Raw genomic sequence first — 21,514 nt, forward strand, 5'->3', positions numbered from 1 at the left:
CAAGGAAATGGTCAAAGTAACAAGGGGAAGTGTTAGAAACTTCCCTTCCAGCACTCTAGGAGCCACATAATAAGCATGCTGCAGGAGTACTCTCCGGGCCATGCTCCCGGCCCAGGTTACTTAATGGATGACTGATGGCATCCCTGGTTACCAGGGATGCTATGGGTCCAATTCACTGGCAGGAGATTTAAATCTCCCTGGGAAATTCTCTCACTGGCAGGCCTTCCTGACAGTCTTGGCAGTCAGGGGGATTGGATTTCAGCATATGTGGTTGGAGATCAGATTGTTCTCTGGCTTTTTCGACCTCTGCACCGGTACCCTGACTTTTCTAGTTTTCCACCTTCCCTGACCTTTTGGCTTGTCCTGCGCTGGTACTTTTGCTGTCCTCTAGTAGTGACCTTACTGATTCATCTTTATTGTGTGTGTGTATGCCTTGTCTGAGTTTAGTGTTCCATGTAAGAGGATGTGCACACTACGCAATCCCGATGGAACACCCTCCAAAGATTCTGCAGCTCGCCCCCACTCGCAGCCACCTGCATCTCTGCTGTTCCCATAGGCTTCTTTGTATGGTTTGCCAGGTTCCGCCATCTGCCAAAGAATGAACCCGCTCATTCTTCATGCGGATGGTGGAATCTGGCAAACCATAGAATGAAGCCTATGGGAGCACTGGAGATGCAGGTGGCTGCCAGAGTCTGCGAACAGGTGCGTGCTGCGGGAAGGGCAGATCATCTAACAAAGGGTACAGATTCGTTTTAAGACCTAGGGAGTTTTTAACCAGCCCAAAGACAATTCTCTGACCCCTGGCTTCTTCAGTCAGTACATTTTGCATGGCTAAGTGTAAGTAGATTTTGGGTTCTTAGATTTAGATTGCTTTGTAATAACATTTGTATGTGTCCTGGGCTGACCACAGAGGATGGAGGGATAATGTAAAACAGAATGGTAACTCTGCTGGCTTATTATTCCTATCACCCTGCATAAATCTCCAGGTTAGACCAACAGTGAATCTGCCCTTTACGAATATATTCCTCCCCCTTGCTTGATATGACAGATCATGTTTTCCTCCTTCATTTGCTCTATGTGAATGAAGCCTTAACTTGCTCATCCATTAAACACATTTCAAATTATCTACCGTATGTTTTAGGTTACCTTTTTTATAAACAGGCCTCTATATAAGACCAGGATGTTGGAGTCTCTTTCCAGGTCATTGAACTGTTTTATCCTAATTAGAGATGAGCCAGCCTCGAGCATGCTTGAGTTCATCCAAACCCGAACGATCGGCATTTGATTAGCTGGGGTTGCTGAACTTGGATAAAGCTCTTTGGTTGTCTGAAAAACATGGATACAGCCAATGACTATATCCATGTTTTCACAAAGCCTTAGGGTTTTATCCAACTTCAGCAGCCACCGCTAATCAAATGCCAAACGCTCGGGTTTGGATGAACTCGAGCATGCTCCAGGTTTCCTCATCTCTAATCCTAATGTTTATATCCTTTTGGATATTGGTTGCCTTTGAATAAAATCTTCTCTTTTTGGCAGACTGATGAATGAAAAACACTTCAATTTAGCAAAATTGCTTAAAGGGAACGAATCTGTAGTCCGCGCATGCGCAGTACGGCGGGAGACGACGCCGACATAGTGTGCATGCGCGGACTCCGGAAGACGTCTGCGCTGCGTGCGGATGACATCAGCGTGCCGCCGCCGTGAAACGCAAGCCTCCGCGTCATGTGCATTGAGGGCAGACCTCAAGCACGCCCCTCTGGGCGTGATTACAGCCATTACAGACGCCCAGGACCTGTGACTGATTCTGCCCATCTTGACTAAATCCGCCCACCGTGACTACTTGCCAGAAATTTACATACAGCGTGGGACTTCTTCAAAGTAAGATTACTGACTGATGGAGGGGGGCACGGAGGTTACAGGGGGATGTTTAGGAAACGTGCTGGCTGATGTGCCAGCACGTTTCCTTATCTTAAGATGTCTTTTTGGCGTGATTGGTTCCCTTTAAGCCTAATGTGATTACTGAGAAAATGTTTCAGTTTGGTCATCTTTGAGCCTAGAACTGGGTTTCTGCCAGTACACTTATACCCTTCAATTCAAGCAAAGAAAACAGATTTATTTTTGCTTGTAAATGTAGCATTGATTGCTGAGCAGTTTCTGGCCATACAGAAAAACGCCTGCTTTAACTACAAACTGGAATGGTAGAGGTGAAGCACATTGGGGGACATTTTTTAAGTTCAGAATTTTTTGCACCAGGCTTAAAAATGTCTCCGCAGTGCCAAGGCTGTAAAGATTTATGTAGAGGTACAATTCCTCTACATAATTCCTGTTGCCACCGGAGCCCCTCCATGCACACAAAGTGAAACCTACACCAGCTCTGAGCTGGTGTAGGTTTCAATGACATTTTTCCAGCAGAAAAATGTTAAATGTGGCCCACGCATAGGGGAGCAAAATGGGGAATGCGGCCACACTCAAAACATTTACAGTGTACCCTGAGTAATAATAAGGTTTCAGATACCATTTTTATTTTTTTATATCATCCTTAAAGCACAGTTCTTTAGAGCAGAATGATCAATTTAATGGCAATTCTACTCCACACACCAGTTTGTTAGTAGATACATCACCTTTCTGCACAGGCACTCTGACAGTGACTTATAGTCATTTTCCTCAGATCATAGAATACTGTAGCCTTCAGAGTCCTATCTTCCACATTTTCTATGAAGCATCCAATGTATGTACCTGGAAAATTAATGAAAGCTGAAATTAATACACCATATGTCATAGTCAGCATCTGTGTACTCTGGGATAATGTGCTGATAATGATGATTAATATACTCAGCCTTGGTTCATTTACACCTGTACTTCACATATGTCTTTGATAATCAATAGTGTGCAATCTTATGGAACGGATTAATCGCACATCTATCTCCACTGTCTGGAGGTGACGGATACAGATTAAAGAAGGAAAAATATATATATTTTTTACAGAATATTAAGACTTAAGCATTTCTAATATTAAGGCTTAAAGTACAACACCGGCATTTCCCTTTTTTTCTTAATTAACTCACATTACAAAGTTATATATATATATTTGTAAAGTTGGTAATTAGCTATCTGGGCACAGAGGCACGAAGATGAGTTCACTTGTTTATTTTTTCTCTCACTCCCCTGCCTGCCTGCCTGCCATTTTCAGTGCTTGTAAGACTTCCTCTTTAACCCTTTAGTGTTTTTCTACCATGATTGCTCATAGAGATCAATGCAGTATATTGCATTGCTCATTCTTATCTATGCTCTATTGCTCTAAAGGCCCTATTCCACAGGCCGACTGTGAGGAGCAAGTACACGCAGCGGCAGTGAGTGGGTGAGTCCGGGGGGGGGGGGTCTGCCTGGGTGATCGCTAGAACGTCCGGGCAGCCCATAGTATATAACAGCGGTCTGCTGCCGCTGCTCCTATTCCACAGAGTAATGGCAGCAGATCGTTGCTGTATGAGTCATTTGTTTTTCAACATGTTGAAAAACAAATGACTGCAACGATCAGCCAACATGAACGATGTGGACTGATCATCGCCTTCTGTTCCACAGGACGATTATCGGCCGTAACGGCCAATAATCGTTCCATGAATAGGGCCTTTAGTAAGGAAAGCGGCAGGAACCAGAAGTGGTACCAGGCTGTGAGTAGAACTGATCAGTTCTTATGGACCACCAGTGGCATTGACAGTGGCACTTAAATGGTCAATTAGCTGGCACGGCCAATCAGGCCATGCCAGCTAAGAGACGCTGTTCCCAGCTGCAGATAGAATCCAGGAGCAGCGTGATGCAGGGAGAGCTCACGTTATGAGTACTCTCTGTACCCCCTTAGGGACGCCAGGATGTACCAGGTACAGCATGGGTCTTTCAGGGGTTAACATCTCTACCTTTTCTGCGATTGGAATAGGCCCCTAAGTTCCAATGAAGAAAAATCTTAATACTTCAGTATATCAGGAAATTTTGACCACTGTATGTTTCCAACAGTCTAGGTAAAGCCATTTTTTCCCAGCATGACTGTATCTCAGTGCACAAAAGTCCTGAAGTATAATGTGTAGGTGTCCATACTTTTTGTTGACTTCCCTTTAAGTACTGTAGTAATGTAGTACATCACAAATCTGCATGAATCAAGGACAGCAATGTTTAATTCTGTTAGCTCTGTTATTCAGTTTTGCAGAATTGCTGTAAAAACGTGACAATATCATAAAAGGTCTTGCTAGGTCAGGTTCTACCCTACAGCAGCCGCAGCATGAAAACCTAGCCGTACATAAAAAAAATATATACACAAAAATATACAGTGTTCCCATGGCGTGTGTTACCCTGGCATACAGGACCAGGGAATCCCTGCTTCTGAAAATACATTATGTAGTCTTCTACGAAATGTACATACCGGGTATTTACTTCTGGTATCCCTGCTCCTGTATAGTAGTGATTGGTGATTTGTGGATTGTACATATTGTTACTCACTTTATATTCTTAGGGGTGCACAATTTAGTACCTTTAATAATTATGCACTTGGGGCAAGCAGCCCCCCCCCCCCCACACACACACACACACGCTACACTACCAGAGATAGGGGTTGGGTGTGAAGGAAAAATCACTGACTAAACCCTTTGTTCTCAGAGAGATAAGCCACAGACAGAACTCTCTGGTTGCAGCTTACCCCTCTACTCTCAATAGAGAACACGGGAATGCTTGGTTGTGCTCGGCATTCCTGTGTATGGGAAGGACAGAGACAAGTAAAAAAGCCATAACTGACAGCAGAACAAGCGATTTGTTTATTATATATGTATATGGCTACCTTAACCCCTTAAAGACCGGGCCTAAAATGGCCTTAAGGACCGAGGCAAATTTTATGAATATGACCTGTGTCACTTTATTCATTAATAACTTCAGGATGCTTTTACCTATCCGGCTGATTCTAAGAATGTTTTCTCGAGACATATGGTACTTTACATTTCTGGTAAAATGAAGTCGATAATTATAACAAATCTTTATGAAAAAATCTAAAATAACGTGAAAAATTGCATTTTTCCAACTTTGAAACTTTTCTGCTTATACAGAAAATGGTAAATTATATATTAAATAGCAATAGCAACATGTCTACTTTATGTTGGCAGCATTTATTAAACTATCTTTCTTTTTTTTAGACAATAGGAAGCTTAAAACATTAGCAGCAAATTTCAAAATTTTCAGTAAAATTTCAAAATCAGATTTTTTTTAGTGACCTGTTCAGGTATAGGCTGGGTTCACACTACGTATATTTCAGTCAGTATTGTGGTCCTCATATTGCAACCAAAACCAGGAGTGGATTGAAAACACAGAAAGGCTCTGTTCACACAATGTTGAAATTGAGTGGATGGCCGCCATGTAATGGCAAATATTTGCTGTTATTTTAAAACAACTGCCATTATATTGAAATAATGGCAGTTATTTACTGTTATATGGCGGCCATCCACTCAATTTCAACATTGTGTGGACAGAGCCTTTCTGTGTTTTTAATCCACTCCTGGTTTTGGTTGCAATATGAGGACCTCAATACTGACTGAAATATACGTATTGTGAACCCAGTCAAAGTGTATTTGAGGGGACTGTATGTTATAAAGCCCCACAAAGCACCCCATTTCAGAAACTGCACCCCCACACTCTGCAAAAGCACATCCAGAAAGTTTTTTAACCCTTTAGGGGAGTCACAGAAATAAAAGCTAGGTGTGTAAGAAATTTACAAAATTTTAATTTTCTGTGCAGAGATTTTATTGTAATCCAATATCTTTCATAATTATAAACCTATTACCAGAGAAATGCACCCCAATATTTATTGCCCTGTTTCTGCAGTTTATAGAAATTCCCCATATGTAGCCCTATTGCATAGTTTGACGCAACCACAAGCCTCAGATATAAAGGAGCGCCTAGTGAATTTCAATTCCTCCGTTATATTTGTTCATTTTTGACTGTACCACTTCAGGTTGGCAGAGGCTCTGGACTACCAAAACATAAAAAACACCCCTAAAGGGACACCATTTAGAAATCTACACCCCTCGAGGAATGTTACAAGGGGTGTGGTGAGCCTCTGGACCCCACAGGTGCTTCACAGATTTTCAGAACAATGTGGCGTGAAAAATGAAAAATCTATTTTTTACACTAAAACTTTGTCCTAGCCTTCAATTTTTCATTTTCACAAAGGGATAAAAGGAATAACAACCCAAAAAACATGTAGCGCAGTTTCTCCTGAGTACAGAAATTCCCCACATGTGGACATAAAGTGCCAAGCGGGCGCAGGACGAGCCTCCAAAGGGAAGGAGCGCTAATTGGCTTTTGGAAGCTGGATTTCACTGGAATGGATTTCAAGGGCCATGTCGCATTTACAGAGCCCTTGTGCTGCCAAGACACTAGAAACCCCCCACAAGTGACCCCATTCTGGAAACTACACTCCTCAAGGAATCTAACAAGGGGTGCAGTGAGCATATGGACCCCACTGATGATGGGCACAAATGTGGAAAAATGTGACGTGAAAGGGAAAATGTTATTTTTTTTACTTTCACGGTACAAATGTGCCCGTCATCAAGGGGTCCATATCCTAACTGTACCACTTGTTAGGTTTCTTGAGGGGTGTAGTTTCCAGAATGGGGTCGCTTGTGGGGGGTTTACAGTGTTTTGGCAGCATGAGGGCTCTGTAAATGCGACATGGCGTTCATCATCCATTCTGGCCAAATCCAGCCTCCAAAATCCAAATGGCGCTCCTTTCCTTCGGAGGCTTGCCCTGCGCCCACATGGCGCATTATGACCACATGTGGGGTATTTAAGGACTAGGGGGGAATTGCTCTACACATTTTGTGTGTTTTTTTTTTCTCTTTTAACCCCTTTTGAAAATGAAAAATTTAAGGCTAAACCAACATTATAGTGTAAAAAATGTAATATTTCATTTTCCCGCCACATTGTTCCACATTTGTGCCCGTCACCAGTGGGATCCATATGCTAACCACACCCCTTTTTACATTCCCTAAGGAGTGTAGTTTCCATAATTGGGTCACTTGTGGGGGGGTTCAACTGTCTTGGCAACACAGAGGCCTTTTAAATGCAACAAGGCCCTCGAAATCCATTCCAGCAAAATCCAGCCTCCAAAAACCAAATGGCGTTCCTTCACTTTGGGGGCTTACCCTGCAACCGCATGGCACTTTATGTCCACATGTGGGGTATTTTCGTACTCAGGAGAAATTGATCTTCACATTTTGGGATTTTTTTTTTTATCTTTTAACCTCTTGTAAAAATGAAAAAAATCAAGACAAGATCATTGATTTAGTGTAAAAATTAAACATTTTTTACACTAAATGTCGATCTAGCCTTGATTTTTTCCATTTCCACAAGGGGTTAAAAAAGAAAATTAACATAAAACGTGTAGGGTAATTTCCCCTGAGTATGAAAATACCACACATGTGGACATAATATGCCATATGGGCACAGGGCAAGCCACCAAAGGGACATAGCGCCATTTAGAGGCTGGAATGAAGGATGAAGGCCATGTCGCAATTTAAAAGCTCCTGGGCTGCCAGGACAGTAGAAACCCCCAACAAGTGACCCCATTCTGGAAGCTACACCCCTCAAGGAATCTAACAAGGGGTGCAATGAGCATATGGACCCCACTGGTGACGGGCACATATGTAAAACATGTGGTGTGAAAATAAAAAATACCATTTTTTTTTCCATTTTCACGGCACAAATGTGCCCGTCACCAGGGGGCCATATCCCCGCTGCCCACCTTGTTAGATTCCTTAAGGGGTTTAGTTTCCAGAATGGGGTCATTTGTGGGGGGTTTCTACTGTCCTGGCAGCACAGAGGCTTTGTAATTGCATCATGGCATCCTCTATTGGGAATGGCGGCCATACCTATTTAGCTGGGGAAAAGGCACAATTTTAATTTATTTGGGGGTATTAGGCCAATTATTACTTTATATAATCCCTGGACCAATGTGACCCCTGAAATAGGAATAAGGGAAGGAATTTAGAAAATGTAGAACTCCAATGACGTGTGGTACGCCTTAAAGCGATCCTGTATGCAGAGGCCGGGGTTATAAGGACAGGTGTGACACTGGAAAATGGTGTCCTTCCTGATCCCCCTGTTACGCCACACTCTGCACTTTTTCTGGGGTCTCCTGTTTTCCAGTGTGGGGGAAGTCACCTGGAAAATGTTGTCCTGGTGCGATACGGGGTCTTTTATATCCAGAAGCGCTGGGTCCGCTCCATGGCAGCTAAATATTAGGGCTTTATTACTGCTTCTGATATTTTCAGATTGTGCCGCAAGCTACAGTAGCTCGGGCAGCAAGGGACCAGAAGAGGGGGTGCTGGTATAAAAGTTATCCCCGTACAGGTGGTAACCTTTATCCAGCAGTGGGAAGATCAGTTCCCAAACGATCTTCCCACTAACTCGGAGGATGGGGGGGAGCATCTGGGGGCTGGATTCGGGTGTCCCTTCCTTCATACACTGTAAGGGTAAGTGCACACTGGGGAATGGCGAAGGATAACCTGTCGCGCATTCCGCAGCTGTCACCCTTCGGCAGACTGATGCAGGTGCGCGTCTTCGCTCTTGTTAGACTCCATTCCATTCCATGACTACTGGTAGAAGCGTCGTGGCATAAGTGCAACGGGGCAAAAGTGAGTAGTTAAAAAACTGCAGTAGTTTGAAAACAGCAGGAATTTGGTAACTGCAGGAGATTCTTTTTTTTTCAGTACTTGCTTTCACTTGTTCTTAAATGATGTCTGGTTTGGTCCAGTGTAATTCTTGAGAACCCTTTGGGATTTGGGGTGCTGTCCAGTTTGCATGCAGATGTCTGGTTTACGTTGTGAAATTTCTAGGCTGCAGTCCTTAGTCTGTACACTTCAATTTGATGTGAGGAGACTATACCAGCCAGGAGTTGCTGTGCAGCCCTGTTACCAGCCACTACTTCCTCAAAGACCTCCGAGGAAAAGGGCAGTTTGGAAAACAGTTGGTTCAGGTAGATTACGAGCTGTAGAGCAGAAGCATAGCACGTTTGGCCTCTCTGTGCAGAATAGTTTTAGTGTTCTTGCTGATATAGATAGAGATGATGTTGCTGTTGGAGACATGGCTGCTCAGGTGATTTCCAATGGGGATGTTGTTTTGGATGGGCCACTGAGGGCAGAAGTAAAGGTTAGTAAGAAGAGAAAGCATCTTCTTGTTGGTGACTCGATTGTTAGAGGTGTTGTGGTAGGACAGGAGGAGAATGTGATTAGAGAGGTGAGATGTCTCCCAGGTGCTACTGTCAGGAGGGATAGGAGACGGATTGTGAACATTGAGAATGCTGCTAGTATAGATAGCAAGGTTGATCTGGTGGTTCATCTTGGAACCAATGACTTGTCCCAAAGAGATGTGGATTTGGTTAAAAAGGAATTTCAAACTTTAAGTCTGCAGCTGGGCAAGATAACGGATTCTGTGACATTTTCAGAGGTTTTGCCGGTCTGTAATCAGAACAACAAGGCATGTCGTATCTCAGAGTTTAATGCATGGTTAAGGCAGTGGTGTAAGGCAGAAGGTTTTGGGTTTGTTAGTCATAGCTTTTCCAAATTGTGCAAAAAGGAGATGTTCAAGAGGGATGGTTTGCACCCATCACACATAGGTACACAGATTGTTTTTGGACAGACATTTAAACTAGATGAAGGGGACAGAAGTATAATAGAGGAGGAGGATTTCTATCCCCGACCAGTAAAGACAAATAAGTGTATCCGGATTGTTGAAAGCGCAATGGTTGGTGCTGTAGACACAGGGGTTGGTGCTGTAGACACAGTGGTTGGTGCTGTTGATGCAGTTGTTGGTGCTGTAGATGCAATGGTTGGTGCGGTTATTGGTGGTAAGGAAGATGCTGTTGGTGCGGTAGATGAAGTTGGGAATAAAGGTATTATGAAGCTTAGTAATCTTCGGGCAATGTGTACGAATGCCGACAATCTTCTATGTTTCTATGCACGGGTGAATTCCGCCTTTTGTCCAAAGAATGAACGTGTTCATTCTTTGGATGGACAATGGAATCTGCCCGTGCATAGAATGGAGTCTATGACACGGGTGAAGACGTCCACCTGCATTAGTCCGCCGGTGGGTGCCAGCTGCGGTATGCACAATGGGTTATCCTTCACCATTCCGCACAAGATAGGGCCACAGAAAAGCCTGAAGAGCCGAAGATTTCCGACGAAGACCAACGGAACCTGGAAGTGAGCCGACGAGGAGAAGAGGACGCTGCGGGACCGCAGATCTTCACTCCAGACGCCGGGATCAGGTGAGTATAGTGCACCTACACTTCACACACCTGTTCTGCACCCCTCAGCTACCTATGGCAGTGTTATGGGGCATCTCCAGATTTAGTGCCTAAGGCAGCAGCTTTTAATACGGCCCTGCTAATAACGCCACTACACAATGGACAGCTAAAACTGACACAAATTTTTTAGCACAAAATATTACTAACACACAGTGGCTAAATTAACTTATCATATACTGAATAAAACCATCAAGACTAATTAATTTAATATTCACATTCAATCTTGTAGTATGGCCCTTTCTCTCTACACTTTCATTTATTTTTAACACCTTCTCCAACTTTATTCAAACTTTCTATCCATAGTGCCCCACAAAATAATGGAGCCCCTGCACAGTAGCTACCTGACTACCTATGTCCCTACACAGTAGTTTGGTCCCTTAAAAATGTACTCACATAGTTGTTAGATCCAATATAGTCTCCCTCACAGTAGATAGCCTCCAAAAGGTGCTCCCCACAGTAGTTTGATCCCAAAAAGTGTCCCCACAATAAAATTAAATTAATATAAATCAGTTTAAATCTTTGTGCTACTGTATTGACATAGCCACGGGTCATGATGCCAGCAGCTACCCTGTTATTTTTTTAAGTAAAAATGTGCATGCAGTGGGGAACACAGGAGGCAGGTGGTGCAGCGAGCAACAGAGGACCCTTCTCCTGACTGTGGCCTTTCACAGTAGTACTGCTAATACTGCCCTAATGGGGCCCTGTACTCCGTTCCATTTTTAGCTACTTAGGCCTATAAGGAGCCATCTGAGAGGCCTCTGTTAAGGGTAGCTTAGCCAATCAGGGAATACTTTCAGAAAGAGAAAAATGCAAGGTCCTAGCTGTGTCCTACCGGTGGGAGCCAGAGGAGAAAGTCAAGAATCTAATGAAACACATTATGTAGTGAGGGAACTACAGTGAAAATCTATGGTAGCTCAGAGCTAATGTAGATTTCTAAATGTAGTGCACAAGCAGCAGCTGTGGTGGCAGACTTATTAAGATGTGCACATCCAAGAGAATCTACCAAATCCAGTGGCTGTGGGAGTTTACCAAAAACCTGCCCCTGAAATGCTGATCTTACTAAAAGACCTATACAGTGTTTGTGGTTCTGTGGTAGAGTGAGATTTGACAGCTAAGGAAGAATACTTCACCTGGTCCATGTTCTGGCCAAATCTGAGGCTCCCTGTCCCCATAGGGAGAGACTAACAGAGGGATTTAGGGACATAGAAGAGAGGAAAGGAGAGGATAGGAGGGCTGGTTGTGGGTAGATTGTTGTAGCTGCCAACCAAGCGTCCAGTTTACCAAGTAGTTGGGTGCCTATAAGAATTTACTGGACCCAGAGAAAACACAGTCCATATAATACACTCCTTGGGCACTGTAAACTCCTATTGAGTTATACCAATTTACTGAAATCAGTGAATGGAGCGTGGTCCTTACATAATCCATGGTTGAACTCCACTCCTACTGTGTTCTAAAAATTCAACTTCATTAGTTATGGGTCACTCACGTTACGTCTACATTTAAATAAAATAAAAAAAATCAATTAAAAAGGAAATTAAATTGGCAATTACATTGATGACACTTAAACTAAATGGGGATACAAAGGGTACCACACAAGGGGAAGTGGAAGGGTTCTTGAAGGGGAATTGGAATGTTTTAAATGGTTTGTTAAAAAGTTTATATATTTTATGCCGCTGTTACACCAAGGTCCACTGCTATCCATGGCTGAAATTGGATGATTGTCTGGCTGATTGACAATTTGGCCCCTAGATTTCTACTATTGCACTTTGTACAATTATAAACGTATTTATATATATATATATATATATATATATATATAACTGTAACATGGTTAATATTAGGGATGAGCAAATCTCCCATCTAAATGAAGCGAAGTGCTTTGTTTGATCAGCACTGGCTGGCTGTCCGCGGTGCTCTGCTCCCTGCCACTTCTCACAGGATGGCGGGAAAAGTTGTATCCAGTCCTGGGAAACTTCTTCTGGTTTCCCAGGATTGAATCCAGCTTTTCCCCGGCACCCGGGGTGGAGCGGCAAGGAGCAGCGCTGACACAGCCGACTGATCAAATTAAGCGCTTTGCTTAGTTTATTTGAGCGTTTCGCTCATCTCTAGTTAATTGGTTTGTATGCCTAATTCAAAGGTGGATGCATCTAGGAAAACAGAAATGCTTAGAATAAGCTTAATGCAATTTAGCAAGAGACAGCGAGTATGACATTGTGATCAAATGCCACAAAAATCACACATGGCAACAAATTCAATTCCCCTAGCAGAAAAGAAAAATTTATCTAACAATATACCCAGCAGAGCATTGATATTGCATAAATGTCGTTTTAACAAATATATCAAATGGACCATAGCAGCACTGCTTTAAAAAATAAATGGTGCTTAAATTGATATAAACTGATAACTATTTTACAATTCATCTTTGTATTATACCCAATGGCTCATATAAAATCTGTTACTGGTTTTAGATTGTATAAGAAGGAAAAACAGAATGTACTACAGACTAATCCAGATTTGATTCAGGATGCACAGGAACATAACACAGGCCTTCACGGCAAAACACTTTCAGCCTTCAGATTTGCAAAGTCTAAAATATTACAAAACAGCTTCTTTTTTTTTTGGTAAATAAAGGGTTTATTGCACAATAAGCAAACATTCCCTTATAACAGGCGGGACAGTATTATAATACAAAGTATACAGTCTTATATGTCGCCATCTCTAGGAGACCATAACCCGAGACAGTCAAGAAAATATAGATTATGTATCATAAGATATAAAATTCTCACAGGAAGGTAACAGCACAAGGTAAGGCACACATGTACTAAAGCATGACATCAAAAGTCCCATAGCCCTGACTGGGAAAAGTAACAAGAAAAAACTGAAATAAAAATACAAGGAGAAAAAGGAGAGAGAGAGAGAGAGAGAGAGAGAGAGAGAGAGAGAGAGAGAGAGAGAGGACAAAGGAGAGAAAAGGGGAATGAAGGGGAAGGGAAACAAACACGAGGAAAAGGGGAAGGGCTAGGACAGGGTGTAAGAGCTCTTACTATACCAAATGATATCATGGGGGATCATTTTAACACAGAATCCTATCTCCAGTGATTTGAGATCCACACAGATAAATCTCCAGTCCTTAAATACATCCCAACAAAACCAAACTTTGGTAAAATTACTTTTCTCTTTTTCTGAGTGTGCAGAAAGGTCCTCCATACGTCTAAGAAAAGAGAGGGAGTCCAAAAAGTCTCCTGAAGAGAGAGGAGTTATAGCCTTCCACTTTTGTGGGATAGCTTGTCTGGCTGCATGCATAAAATGGCACATGAGTCCTCTACGGAAGGCCCACTGGATAAAGATAACAATGCTAGGCCTGATGTGGGTTGGGTCGTGGTGGAACACACCTTATCATACAAGGCGAACACCGCCCTCCAGAAACTCCTAATGACCGGGCAAGACCACCAAATATGTTCCAGGCTACCAGAACTCACACCACATCTCTAACATGAGGGGAAGAGCCTGTGGAGTCGCTCTGGGTAATAGTACCAATGTGTTAAAATTTAAAATTTTTTCTCCTGTATATAACTAGAGAGGGAAGACTTATGTACAAGAAGAAAAATAGATCTCCAGTCTGCCTCTGAAATAGAATGGCCGAGATCCCTCTCCCACTTGGCAAAATATGAAGGAATATAATTCTCATCCCTAGTTTCCAGAAACTTACTATATAACAATGAGATAGCATGCCCAGGATGGGAGGGAGCGGCGCAGAAACGCTCAAAATCCGACAATTCATCCATAGTTGCTCAGCTATCTTTAATAGTAAGGAAAAGGGCCTTGAGTTGATCATAAACTAGCCATTCAGAGGATTGCAGAGCTGTAGCCTCCACCAGTTAGGAGAAGGGGCGAACTCCCCTACTTAGGGAACCGGGCAGCTAAGTCTGGTGGGACAATGGGGCTTCCCATAAAGGGTGTCAGAGGGCCAGGGCGTGCCCATAAATTCCAAGACCATGCCATCCGATCACTGAAGGACAGCAGGACCTTAACAAGGGTAGGAGTATTGCCTAATGCAGGCCTACTCCCCGGTTCACTCCACAATAGTGAGACTGGCGAGCAAGTCGACAGGTCTTTAACAAGAGAGACCCAATGCTTAGTATGTTTACTATGAAAAAGATCTAGAATACAAGCCCCCGCGACCGCAGCATGGTACACTTTGAAATCAGGGAGGCTTGTTCCCCCCTTCAATTTCGGCTGGGCCAGGAGTCTATACGGGAGTCTAGCCCTCTTACATCCCCAGATAAATCTAGTTAACAGTGTCTTTAGTTTCCTCAGAAAGGGGCCTACGGGAACCATGGGAAGGGTCTGGAAATAGTATAGCACACGGGGTAATGTATCCATTTTTATTGCCGCGAGTCGGCCAAATAGAGACAAATTCAGGTGTAACCAGTTATCAATCTCTTTCTCAAGGTCACTAAGCAATGGCGCAAAATTCACCTCATAGAGCGCCCCCATATCAGGTACAAGCTGCACCCCCAAGAATTTAAGCGAGCGCGATTGCCACCTAAAGGGGAAGGCCGATTTCAACTGGGACACGACAGGGCCAGGAAGAAAAAAGTTCAACAATTCAGATTTGGTGGTATTAATTTTAAAGTTACTAAGCTCTCTATACTGTCTTATCTCATCTAGTACATTAGGTATGCTTACCGATGGTTGGGAAAGGTATAGCAGAACATCGTCAGCATGCATAGCTAGTTTATGGGACCTGCCATTTACCACCGGACCCTTGATAGAGTCATTGTCTCTTATGGCTGCGGCCAAAAACTCCATCACTATGATGTATAATAGGGGGGAAAGGGGGCAACCCTGACGTGTCCCATTCAAAATCGGGAGGTCTCTGATAAGGCGCCATTAACCCGAACCTGCGCAGTTGGGCCCTCATATAAAGCCATAACCCCACCCGCCATTATCGGACCCAGTCCCATAAAACCCAATGCGGCCCTAAGGAACCCCCAGTGTACCCTGTCGAACTCTTTTTCGGCGTCGAGAGACAGGATGCACAGGGGGGCCCCAATAGCTCTGGCCCTTTCCATTAAGGTCAGGGTCCTAATCGTGTTGTCCCGTGCCTCTCTCTGCTTCATGAAACCAACTTGATCATTACCTATGATATAATGGAGATGTGGGCTAAGCCGCATAGCCAGAATCTTGGAATATAATTTCACATCTAGGTTTATCAGTGAAATGGGCCTAAAGTTGGCACAGACATCCGTCGGTTTCCCTGGCTTAGGGAGCACGGTAATATGAGCTAAAAGAGCAGATGCAGGAAACGACCCACCTTGTAATACCTCATTGAAAGCAGAGAGAAGCACAGGAGACATAGCCAACAATTTATAGAACCTGGCCGTGTAGCCGTCCGGGCCAGGGCTCTTACCAAGCTTGGTCTCCTTTATGACAGCAGTCAGTTCAGTTACTGATATCTCACTCTCCATAGCGTCCCTTACCTCAGGAGGAAGGGAAGGAATGGGGTGTTTGGACATATAGTCCTGAATCCTACCCTGCAAGTCATCCGGTGAGAGGTGAGCCAGGGCACCCTTGATGGAATATAAAGAGGCATAATAATTTCTGAACAATTTCAGAATATCACGCCGCATAGAGGGGACAAAGGTATTCTGTAATCTGGGATGTAGGGCTCTCGAGAGTAGGCGGCCACTTTTGTCCCCAAATTCATAATACCTTGCGCGCAGTTTCGCCCTGAAACATGTAGATCGTTGGTCTAGAATTTGTAGGAGAGTAGTACGTGTTGTGGTAAGTTCTGCATATGTGCCAGGTGAAAGAGACAGTTTATGACTAATTTCCAAAGAGGCTATCTTGTCTGCTAGTTTCTTAATGGTTGCTCCCCTTTCTTTCTTAAGGTGAGAGCCATGAGAGATCAAAACGCCCCTCAGGACTGCCTTAAGAGCCTCCCACTTCATGGGTGCAGCAGTATGATCCGATTCATGTGCCCCCTTGAAATTATCTATTGCTTTCTGAAGATCAGCTACACATAGAGCATCGTCTAACAGGTTTTCATTCAGACGCCAGCTAAAGGTTTTACCAACCACCTGCTGGAGACATAGGGAGCCATGAACCGGGGTATGATCTGACCATAAAATAGGAGAAATTGAGGCCGTGGGAAAAAGGTCTAACAGAGAATGGGATATTAATAATACATCAATTCTACTATATGAGGAGTGAACTGGTGAGTAAAAGCTATATTCCCTGACACCAGGATGGAGCATGCGCCAAAGATCAACTAATCGCATATTATGAAATAGAGTCTGTATTTTCCTAATTGCCAAGCGGGAGAGGGACGAGCGACCTGAGGAAGAATCCAGTTTGGGATCCAAGACCATGTTTAAATCTCCACCTAATACCACAGGTAGCGACTCCGCAAACCTCTCCAATGTCCTCAGGACCTGTCGGGAGAACTGTACCTGACCTTGGTTGGGAAAATACACATTAGCCAGTACATATTGGCAGTCCTGCCAGGAAACCCGGAGAAACAAGAACCGGCCCTGTTTGTCTGCAAGAGAAGAAAGAACAGTAGGATGAAACCTCCTATGGAAGGCAATGGACACTCCCTTGGACTTCCCCTGTGGATTCGTACTATGATGCCACACCGGATAATAAAATGAAGCGCACCGCGGCACATGGTCAGATTTAAAATGCGTCTCCTGTAGAAACGCAACCATAACCCTTTGCTTATGTATGGAATATGCAATTTGCCTCCTACGTTCCGGGATGTTTAGTCCCTTCACATTAAAAGTGCAAAACTTAATCACTCCCATTGCAGGACAGTCAGGTAGCCATCGGAGGTTCGGCCGAATCAGCCCGATTCCTATGTCGCTTCCTTGTGGTCACCAGCGACCATTCCCATGCAGTGTTCATCGGATCATCCAGTAGCATAGGTGGAGTCGGCCAATCCGGCAAGCGTACAGTCGGCAATTCGAAAGTTCCCAATACTTTAGGCAGATCGGCCAATTGGCGAAAAATAGCGGTAACACCATCCTTATGGGCTCGGAGCTGAAAGGGGAAACCCCACCTGTATGTTATGCCATTGTTCCTGAATAAGTCCAGCAAGGGCCGTAATGCCCGTCAGAGCTGCAGTGTGCGACTGGATAAATCTTGCAATAGGATCATGGATGATTCCTCATAGTCCACAGCACCATGCTCCCAGGCCACAGACATGATAGTTTCTTTAACTTTATAAAAATGCACTCTGCATATAACGTCGCGTGGTCTTCCATTAGGAGGGGGTTTAGGGCCCAGTGCTCTTTGAATTCTATCGAGCTCGACCGGACCCTCCGAGCTGGGCGGGAGTAGCTTGGTAAAGATTGCCTGAGCTGCAGCGTCTAGGTCGGTGACCGTCTCATCTAGGCCCCTGAGCCTCAGATTACTTCTGCAGTTGCGATTTTCGGCATCCTCTTGGCGCCCTATAAGCTCCTCAATCTTCACTGACTGATATTGAATCACCTCTCGGTGTGCTAGCAGTTGCGCTTTTATGCCATCATGTACCTTGTTGATGTCATCAAACCTGGAGCTGATATCGTGCTTCAAGGTGCGCAACTCCTTCTTATAAGTAGCCTCAATACGGCTGACGCATTTCTCAAAGTAATGCTTTGTTGGTAGTGACCGTATATATCTCCCCAGGTCTCTCAGGCTCCAATCCTCTTCCTCCGAGTCATTGTATGCTTCTCTGCTGTCAGCGTCTCTGCTGGGAGCCGGCGAGACAGAACGCTGGCTCTCTGTGGCGTGTGGTGAGGCCGCGCGCGCAGTCCGTGTCGCCATCTTGGATCCCCGCTTGGAGCCTTTGCTTCACCTAGAAGCGGTGAAAAACTGCTTAATCCCTGGGGTTTCGGGGCCAAGAGGAGCCGGAGTCCTGCCCAAACGTCCCCTCATGAAATCAGGTGAGAATTTAAAGGTTAGAGTGGCGGGAAGGCGGTCGAGGACCAGGAGCTCAAGAGCCGTGCTGCTCACTCCTCCATAGGCAAACCACGCCCCCCATAAAACAGCTTCTTAAAGGGTAACTATGATGTTTTATGGACGGCAGGATATATTGTGAAAAAAAACTGCTGCCCCGCTCCATCTGTACTCCCAATGCAGGCATGGGGGAGAAGGTAAGAGCTGTCCTGTGTCCTTCTGCTTAACCCCTTATGTACTGCAGTGTGTAAGTGACTCAATGTTTACTTACACGCTGCAATACAATAAAGGGTTAACAAGCAGAAGACAAAGATATTTTTGCTTCACTGCACTGATAACCCTTGACCTCTGTTCTCCGCCTGCCAAAATCAAGAAGGAAAATGCGCCCCTGCACATATGTATTTAACCACAGGGGCTCCTAATGGACCCTTATAGTTAAAAACAGTGGACTGACAGAGCAAGCAGCCACTGGCTCTCTGCTCTGATGGTCACTCTTGTGGCTGTTTTATTTTTTAACCACATCACCGAGTATATATATATATATACACATATATATATATATATATATATATATATATATATATATATATAATATATACACACACACACACACACACACACAGAGCTTTGTGTTGTGGGTAGGGGGGGGGAGCCCCTTGCAGTTTTTTACTATGGGGGCCTGTGAATCCTAGCTACGCCCCTTGTCAGGTATGTATGAGAGAGCCCTTGCTGCACAATAGCCGAACCATGTAATAGGCTCAGTAAACTTGTTTACATTATTATATAGACACTGGGGGTGATTTATCAAACATGGTGTAAAGTGAAACTGGCTCAGTTGCCCCTAGCAACCAATCAGATTCCACCTTTCATTTTCTAACGAGTCTGTGAGAAATGAAAGGTGGAATCTGATTGGTTGCTAGGGGCAACTGAGCCAGTTTCACTTTATCACCATGTTTGATAAATCTCCCCCACTGTTTTTATACAGATTATTAGATCCTTAGGTCTTTCCTAATATGTTTTATGCTTCAGAACACCATTTTTGTAGCCTGACTTTGGACCTGTTCTATTCATCCAATATTTTTTTGTAGGTGATATTGATATACTAGGCCCTTTATGACTTCTAGGTCAACCATACCTCAATGCTGGTGCAGAAACTGGTATGACCCACATTATCTCTATGTTTCAATATTATAAAATGGACTATTATAATACACCTTTAGTTCTTCTACTTGATACCATTCACAATTCATGTAATTGTTTTAAACTGCACATTTTGCATTTAATACAATAGGGGGGAAAAAATAAATTTTTCCAGCACGAAATGTAGAGAAAAGCATAATTGAAACCATTCTGAATATAATATAAAATTGTGTAAAAAACAACCGCGCTCCTGATAGACACAGCTATTCGTAAAAATGCCAGTGTCCGTATAGCTGCAGGCTACCAACAAGTGGTTACTGCTCCCACTCAATAAAAATATAGTGCAAGGTAATAATAATGTTGTGCCGCGCTTAGATAGTTACCGTATTGTACTGAAATGGTTAACTACTTCACATAATAGCATTCAGGTACTTGTAAGAGCTAGAGTCACTCACCGCATTGGTGTGTTGGTTGTGCTCTGACTTGTGGTCCTCCGTATCGGCCAATACTATGTCTGATAGGTTTTTGGTTTTCTTTTTTCTTCTTTCTCTTTCAAACTCCTTTAAAGTCCTTTAAAGTCCCTTGAATTAGTTAGAGTTCTCTACGTCCTTTATGGTCCTTTATGGTTGTTTTAAACTACTTTACAAAGCGTGCGCCCCGGCCGGTGGCGCGTATAGCCGCTTGTTGGAATAATCCTGAACGGAGTCCTCTGTGACGTCACAGTACGGATCGCTATAGGAGGCAAAAGAGCCTCTTTTGCCTCCTATAGCGATCCGTACTGTGACGTCACAGAGGACTCCGTTCAGGATTATTCCAACAAGCGGCTATACGCGCCACCGGCCGGGGCGCACGCTTTGTAAAGTAGTTTAAAACAACCATAAAGGACCATAAAGGACGTAGAGAACTCTAACTAATTCAAGGGACTTTAAAGGACTTTAAAGGAGTTTGAAAGAGAAAGAAGAAAAAAGAAAACCAAAAACCTATCAGACGTAGTATTGGCCGATACGGAGGACCACAAGTCAGAGCACAACCAACACACCAATGCGGTGAGTGACTCTAGCTCTTACAAGTACCTGAATGCTATTATGTGAAGTAGTTAACCATTTCAGTACAATACGGTAACTATCTAAGCGCGGCACAACATTATTATTACCTTGCACCATTCTGAATATAACCTTATCTAGAAACATTTCTCTGCTAAATACACACTTAAATGTTACTAATGGTTTTGCTGGATGAATATAATAAAACAACAAATACCACATCCACTACTATGAGAAGATTATTCACTTGTCGTGGGATCCTGAAAACAGAACTGCAGTTTTTCCTTTACACCTCATAGATTTGGCCAAATTGTTGCTCTGTGCATGAGCCATAGAGATACTGCTGAATATGGGACGGATCATCTCATAAGTGAACAGGAAAATATTTCTAAAAGCTTTCCTGAGCTCCTGTCCATTCTTAAAATAAAATACATAGATCATGCATAGGTAGCAATGTGCATTACCCCTTTAGGCTATGTTCACACGCTGTGAACATCCGGCCGTTCCATGACCCCGGCCGGAGCCGCTTGCTTCACTGTGTGAACTGACAGGTCTTTCTGCGGCCGGAATTCACTGAATTCACCGCATGGGATCCCGGCCGGAGCGCATACGATGTGTGTACGCTCCAGCCAGGGTTCCCATTGAAAATAAGGCTGTGTTCCACCCCTCAAAACTACGGCCGTAGTTCTGCGGCGAGAAATACGCCCGTAGTTTTACATAGTGTGAACAAAGCCTAAATGTATACCACCCGAAAGAAAGCAAGATCCTAGAATTTCTCAGCTGTGTAGTTGTCAGTTGTCTTGATCATTACCAATAAAAAAAAGTGCATTGCATCTCCACTTTACCCAGGAATAAAATATGGTGTTGGAGAACACAAGTATTTTGTGTAGAGCTGCACATCTGAAAGCATAAAAGTTGACTTTGGAAAAAAAAGCCACAAGACGTTCTTTCAAAATAAAAAACTCAACTAAAAAGCTCAGTTGGATGAAGACCAATAAAAAGTCATGGCAGGATGTTTATCAGATTCCGAATCATACATTTATCCTGTCAT

At 43.7% G+C, this 21,514-nt stretch overlaps 1 protein-coding gene across 2 annotated transcripts in view; it reads right to left on the reverse strand.

Moving 5' to 3' along the window:
* Nucleotides 1–21,514, reverse strand: part of WSCD1 (WSC domain containing 1) — a 169,221-nt gene that overhangs the window by 85,842 nt on the left and 61,865 nt on the right. Inside the window, exons 1-2 of one of the 2 annotated variants that reach the window (XM_069945060.1) lie at nucleotides 20,711–20,767; nucleotides 2,622–2,736 (exon numbers count right to left, since the gene is read on the reverse strand). In XM_069945060.1, the coding sequence (XP_069801161.1) occupies nucleotides 2,622–2,659 (38 nt within the window). In that variant the 5' untranslated portion in view covers nucleotides 2,660–2,736; nucleotides 20,711–20,767. Of the gene's footprint in view, nucleotides 1–2,621; nucleotides 2,737–20,710; nucleotides 20,768–21,514 lie in introns of those variants that run through there. The other variant, XM_069945059.1, reaches the window with a different exon arrangement.

This window comes from Dendropsophus ebraccatus, chromosome 11 (assembly GCF_027789765.1).
Source record: "Dendropsophus ebraccatus isolate aDenEbr1 chromosome 11, aDenEbr1.pat, whole genome shotgun sequence".
Classification (NCBI taxonomy): Eukaryota; Metazoa; Chordata; class Amphibia; order Anura; family Hylidae; genus Dendropsophus; species Dendropsophus ebraccatus.